A 6,444-nucleotide genomic window follows, 5' to 3' on the forward strand; every position below is an offset into this window, starting at 1 on the left:
AGGCGAGGGCCAGGCGCTCGCCCGCCTCCCCGTCGCCGGAGGACACCGGGAACTTTGCGGTCCTTCTCCTTATTTCTCCGTCTCCCCTTTCTCTCTAAGGGTGTCGCAGGCTCAGCACCCACCGGCCCAGCATGGGGGGTGGGGGCGGCTTCGCTTCGCCTGCCCTCGCCTTAACCTCCCTGGGCAGGATCGGGCCTCCCCCGGCCCCGCGCCTATTTGGAAACGGAATTGCTCCCGTTCGGGCCTCGCAGAAAGCCCTGAGGCAGAAAACGCGCTTCCCGGTGGGCAGGGAGAGGGGCTCCCCGCCGCTGCGGCTTTCGCTTTGATCGGTGCTGCTTGGGAAGGGAGGAGGGGGAAGCAGGCTGGCTGAGGAGGGGGCCCCCGTCCTCCCCCGCGCCCCGGGAGGAGCGGAGCAGCGAGCACCGCGGCGCTTTTTTTTTTTTCCCCCCAAGGAGCGATGAACCCGCGCGGGGCCGGCGGATCCCGGCCTGGATCCCAAGGGAGCCCCGGCGGAGCCTCCCGGCCGCACGCCCCGGTCGCTCCCTCCCGGGGAGGGCACCCTCAGCACCCGCAGCACCCGCCGAGGGTGCGATCCTGCGCTCGGCCTCCGCGCCGCGCGTAGCGCCTGCCTGACGTCACAGCGCGCCCCCCCCCCGGGCCGCGCCGCCACGCTGTGACGTCACAGAGCACTACCTTCCCACCCCGCCGCGGGGGGCTTGCGGAGAGGTACGCGGCAAATCGAAGCGTCACCAAAGGAGAGCAAAGCAAACGAGCCCCCCCCTCCCGCACCCCAAAACGGCCCCGCCGGCTCTTGGCAGCACCCCCGAGAGTCGCGGGGAGTCAGACAGTCCAGTCCCGCCTTGCATCAAAACCCAAAAGCCACCTCACACGATACGTACTCATACGTAGGCACATGCGGATCTACAAATGTACTCGGCAACTTTCTCATCGGGGGCACAATTTTGCGTAATCAAATCCGGTCCTTGTCATCGCGTCCATTAGAAAAAGGAAGGGGGAAATGGAAAAAAAAAAAAAAAAAAAAAAAAGGGGGGGGGGGGGGGGGGAGGCTGCCCCGGGAGGCTTTCAGGGAGGTGCGGTGGCTGCCTTCGAGCGGGGCGCAGGAAGCTGGGGCAGCCTCGGCAGCCCGCTCCCCTGGTCAACAGACTGACGTGGTTACAAACCATAGCAAACATTTTATTTACAGGAGATATATATATATATTTATATATTTTGTCAGTGCAGTATTTCTTGGCCGGATTATTCGAAGCAACACGTTGCAACCAATGAGGACGTTGGCAAAATACTTCACATTGTAAATTGGTCGGGGGGGGGGGGGGGGGGGGGAGGCGGGGAGGGGTTTTGGAGCACGTTCTCTGAGTCCCTCGCTCGGATTTTCCTGGAGAGGACACGGGGCGGGAGACGGAGAATAAAATAAAATTAAAAAAAGAGAAAAAAAAAAAAAAAGAGAAATCCTGCTCTCCTGCGAGCAGCGCGGAGGGAGAGGCGGCCGCCTCACGCACAGCCGTCCCGGGGCCGGGGCTCCCCGCTCCGCCCGCCTCCTCGGCCCCTCGCCCCGGGCCGGGCCGGGCGCTGGCCGCGGGCGGGAGCGGGAGCGGGCCGGGGCCGTGCCGGCCTGGCCGCGCTCCCGGGGCGGCGGAAGGGAGATAAATTATCCCGCAGGCCCCGGGCGCGGGTGCCGCGGGGCCGCCCCGTCTATAGGCCGCTCCGCGGCTCGGGGCTGGCGGCGGCGGCGGGCGGCGGCGGCGGGGAGGGGAGGCCGGTGCTGCCGGAGGACTTGCCGAGCCCGGCGGCGGGCAGGCTCCGCTCGGCGCCCTCAGTCCGTTCCGTGTCGCTGGGGGCCATGTCGAGGGAGTCGGCGTCGCTGCTGTCGCTGTCGCCCTCGGAGCGGCTGGGGCTGCGCTCGGGCTCCCCGGCGGCGGCGGCGGCGGGCGGCCCCCCGGCTCGCTGGGCCGCCGGCTCCGGCTCCGGCTCCGGCGGCGGCTCCTTGTCCTTCTGGGCCTGCGCCTCCTTGGAGTGCCGCCACTTCATCCGCCGGTTCTGGAACCACACCTTCACCTGCGGCCGCGCCGCCCTCAGACGGGCGCCACGGCCCGCACCGCGCACCGCGCACCGCACCGCACCGCACCGCCCGGCCCCAACGCCTTCCACCGCGGACCGGCAGCGAGGGGAGAAAAGGAGGCGCCGTCCCCACCTCCCTCTGCACCCACCTTTACGCCACTAAGGTGGCTGCTTTTTTTTTTCCCTCCCCCCTTCTCCTTCGCGTGTTTAAATACAACAACCCCCCCCCCCGCCTTTCTCTCTCTCTCTCTCTCCCCCCCCCCTTCTTCTTCCAGGAAACCAAATCTTGCTCAAGAAACCACAGCGTTATACAATTCTGTGCGCTGCGGGCCCTCAATAGTGGAATCATTACAGAGTGGCGTTTAATGATTCCGTTTGAAGAAGAGTTTTCACTTCCCCAGAACTAAGGATTTCACAACGCGGGGAGAGATTTAAAAAAAAAAAAAAAAAAAAAGAAATGAAAAAAAAAAGGGGGGGGGGAACAACATTAAAAACAGTGTGTTCGCTTCTACTTCCTTTGACCTAAACTGCCTCCTGCAGCGAGTTGCACTTCAATAAAGCGCACGCTGGTGATCTGCCCCGGCCCCGCTCGCCTCTCCGCTCTCGGCCTGCTCCGCGGTGGCCAAAACAAAGGCGAAAGCTCCGCGCCGGGCCGCGAAACGCCGCGGAACCTGCGCGCAGGAGATATTCGGGCCGAGGTCCCGCTCCTCAGCCAGCCCCGCCAAAGGTTAAGGAAGGGAAAAGGCTTTGCAACCGCTCCCCCTCCCCCCCCGCCTCCGGTATCCCTCTAAACTGGAAGTAAGGTTTGAAATAAAACCGAAGCCGTTCTTACTTGAGCATCTGTCAGCCCCAGCATCGCCGCCAGTTGCTTTCTGTCCGGTTTGGTGACATATTTCTGGATTTCGAACCGTTTTTCTAAACCTTTCCTCTGCAGGTTGGAAAAAACAGCCCTGGACCAGGAGCGTTTCCTCTTGTACGTCTGGGGCAGCGTGTCCTTGGTTAAAACTGCGTACGGACCTGGCGGGGGCCGGGGGGAGAGAGAAGGAGACGGCGTTATTAATACCGATGCCTGAAAGGGAGCCTTAAATCGATCAAAATAACAGCTGGACTGCGGTGTGCGGGGAAGGCCCGGGCCAGCGCGGCCCTGCCTGCCCGGCTGGGTACGAGTTCTGTCAGCGTGTGCTTCCTCGGGCAGGGACGGAGCGGTTTTGCACCCGAATTTCTTCCTCTCCCCCCTCCCCGCCCCTTCTCTCTCGGCCCAGCTATTATTTTTGCGCTAGATGGGATGGTCCTGCGGGTCGGTGCCCTAGCCGGCCCTTCCTCCCCCCCACGCAGCCCGGCTTTCGCCCAAAATCTGAGCCTCGCTAGAAAACATACGCCCTGGCCTCTTAAAAGCTCCTGGCGAGTCCCTCCGGGGGGAGAGCGCCTGGGCTGGGGGGGCTGCTCCGGGACGGAGGGCCCTGCGCCACGGGAGGGTCGACGAGGGACGAGATGTACCTGGAAAAGTGTCTTGAAACTGGTGCTGAACTGAGCTCCTTGGGTTTGTGTTTAAGGGACCCAGAATAGCAGAGGCCTCGTTAATGGGGTCTAGAGACGCGAAGAACTGGCCGGCGGAAGGCTGCAAGTTGGGGAGATGAACCCCAGTTTGGCGGCTGGTAGTTAATAAGGAGGTCAGATCTGTGAGCACAGGAACAAGGAGAGCTCGGTTATACCGCGGTCGAAACCGGCACGCTCCGAGCGACGGGGCCCGGGCCAGGCGGAGCGGCCCCCCGGCCGGAGGGGCTGGGGCCGGGGGGGGGGGGAGCCGGGCAGCCGCCTCCGAGCCCCGGGGGCTCTCCCGGGAGAGGCGGCCGTGCCCCGGCAATCAGCCACCCTCCGGTATATTTACTCCCTTGGCCAGGATGTTTACGCGCCGCGGGGGGGAGACGGATTGCGGGGAAAGCCTTTAAAACGGGCTGCGCCCTGCGGGGGGAAAATCCCGGGCCCGCTTTGGGAAGCGGGGACCTTTTCATTCGCTATTTTCCCGCTATCCCTATTTTTCCCAGCGGCTGCTGCCGTGCGCGGGGCGGAGGGGGGGTGGGGGGAGGCAGGGGGGTGGGGGTGAGCTATTTGAGTGAGCGCTATTAGAAACCCGGATTTATAACGCTGTTTTTAAGAACTCTTTTCTCGGCTAGGTGGCAAAGTTTTCAACCCGCGGGTATCTGCCGATGCTAAAAATAATTAATAATAACAATAATAATAATAATAATAATAATAATAATAATAATAATAATAATAATAATAATAATAATAATAATAATAATAAAAGAGAAGAGCACCGAGCGCGCTAGCACGGCCAAGCCAATTTCTCTACCTCTCAGCGTGTTGCCTTCCTTGACTTTGGGGTCAAACTCCGCCGATAAAATGCGGTCGATGCCGAATTTCAGGTCCTTGCTGGCGGGCGCCGGCGCCGAGCCGTGCGTGTGGCCGCCGGGCAGGCGGGCGGGGGCCGGGGCGCCTCCGCCGCCCGCCGCCGCCGCCGCCACCGCCGCCGCCGCCGCTGCGGGGGACCGGTGCTGCGGGGGGCGGTGGTGGTGGGAGTGGTAGGCGGCGGAGAGCGGCGAGAGGCGCGGCGGGAAGGCGGCGGCGGGGGCGTCGGGGGCCACGACGGGCGTGGGCCGGAGCGGCGAGGCGCTGGCGTGGAAGGGAGCGGCGTGGTGGACGGCACCCAACGCCGCCGGCACGCCGGTGCCGGGAGCTCCGGGCAGGCTCTCGGCGGGTCCTCCCGCCGCCTCGCCGCCGGCGTGGAGGATGTCGGCGATGCAGAAGGACGGCTTCTTGGCCGCCGCGGCGTCCAGCGGGAAGCAGCCGCCGGCTGCCGGCCCCGACGCCGAGCAATACGCCGCTGACCACAAGCTGAAGTTGGAGGCGTAGAAAGGAGCCAGCCCGGCCGTGTACATCCTGCCCGGGGACGGGGGGGACGCGCCGCTCCCGCAGCTCAGCTCCCGGGTGCGCGCCGCGGAGCTGCCCGCTGCCCCGGGAGCATGGGGAGGGATGGCGGGGCGAGAGGCGGCTGGCGGAGCGCTTGCCGGAGGGGCAAGGGAGGAGCGGGGGGGGGAAACCCCCAACCAGCCCAAAAAAAAAAAAAAAAAAAAAAAAAAGTCCCCAAAACCCACGGCGAGACGGGAGAGAGCGAGCGGGCGAGGAGCGGAGCGGCGCAAACAAAACAAACCCAAACCAAACCCCCTTTCCTCGCACTGGGGGGAAAAAAAATAGCCACCCCTCCCCAAAACTTTCTCTGGCAACGACACTCCCGGCTCCGGAGCAGCCCTCGTTCCCTCCCCGCGCCCAATCCGCGATCCGCGGGGCCGGGCAGCACCGCCCGCCGACACGCCCACGCAGGGCCGGGTCGTGGGTACGGGCCACCGCGCCGCCAGCGCGCAAATTGCGCGCTGGCGGCGCGGTGGCCCGTACCCACGACCCTACCCTGCCCGGTTTTGTCCCGCAAAGGTACCCACCCCCCCACCTCCTTAAATTCCACCCTCGACTTTGAACAGCCCCCCCCCCCCCCCCCCCCCAATCATCTCAAGGGCGCTGCACTTCGCCGCCGCGATTTCCAAACTTTTGAAAGAAACGCGCCGGGAAATTCTCCGCCATCCGAGTCAGGTCCGTCCTCTTGGAAATGGTTCCCAAGGAAATGTGTTTCCTTCCCGCAGAAGTGAGCCTGGGATAGTCTGGAAGAAAATGACTCGGTGCTCATGCACGCAACATATGTATTTATGTGACCTCCGAGCTATTCTGGGCCCAGGACACGTTGGATCCTGCATTAGCAGCGATTAATTAATTAATCGCTCGTATCTTGTCGACAATGTAATTGTACAGATTTCTTTTTACCGTGTTCTCCAGCCGGGTGGCTGCATCTCCTTCCACACCAATCTCACCTTAAAGGCTAGTTTGTAATTTTGCAAATCTTTTACAACAGAATTACTTTTTTTTTTTTTTTTAAGAATTCAATCATAAGCTACATTCGGTGCAATAATTTAGGGACAAATTTAACAAAGCGCCTTTTGCGCTTTTTCTCTCCCCTCTAACATCCACATTTGCCCCGACCTGACTCTGGGGGGAAAAAAAAAAAAGCATTTCTTTAATTTTAGTTTTCATACACGCAAACTAGTCGCTGCCGTTTTGAGTAGGTTCCCGGGTCGGACGATTGCAGGTTTGCTTTGGTTTTGTTTCAAAAATTACTCTGGTTTTTTTTCAAATAGCTTCCCAAATTCTGAAGGTTTTCGGGGAACCGCCAGAAAGGCAAACTATTTTTCTTTCGCCAGGTATGAAGCCGGAGCTTCTGTGTGAATATTGAAACCACCTGCGAGCGAGAGCGAATGC

General features: G+C 61.8%; 1 protein-coding gene across 1 annotated transcript; it reads right to left on the bottom strand.

The window, feature by feature from the left end:
* Positions 1–1,713: 1,713 nt before the first annotated feature.
* Positions 1,714–5,018, bottom strand: HLX (H2.0 like homeobox). The gene is made up of 4 exons (XM_075708250.1): positions 4,433–5,018; positions 3,577–3,756; positions 2,912–3,096; positions 1,714–2,076 (listed from the first exon to the last, which is right to left on the bottom strand). Exons 1-4 carry the CDS (start codon positions 5,016–5,018, stop codon positions 1,714–1,716), a joined length of 1,314 nt encoding a protein of 437 aa, XP_075564365.1.
* Between the last annotated feature and the right edge of the window lie 1,426 nt (positions 5,019–6,444).

This window comes from Pelecanus crispus, chromosome 3, assembly GCF_030463565.1.
Source record: "Pelecanus crispus isolate bPelCri1 chromosome 3, bPelCri1.pri, whole genome shotgun sequence".
Classification (NCBI taxonomy): Eukaryota; Metazoa; Chordata; class Aves; order Pelecaniformes; family Pelecanidae; genus Pelecanus; species Pelecanus crispus.

Coding starts and splice junctions, on each gene's coding strand:
- HLX (XM_075708250.1), bottom strand. CDS start 5,018: ATGTACACGGCCGGGCTGGCTCCTTTCTACGCCTCCAACTTCAGCTTG. Junction 3,757..4,432: donor GGAAGGCAACACGCTGAGAG/GTAGAGAAATTG, acceptor CTGTGCTCACAG/ATCTGACCTCCTTATTAACT. Junction 3,097..3,576: donor GTTTCAAGACACTTTTCCAG/GTACATCTCGTC, acceptor GGCCCCCGCCAG/GTCCGTACGCAGTTTTAACC.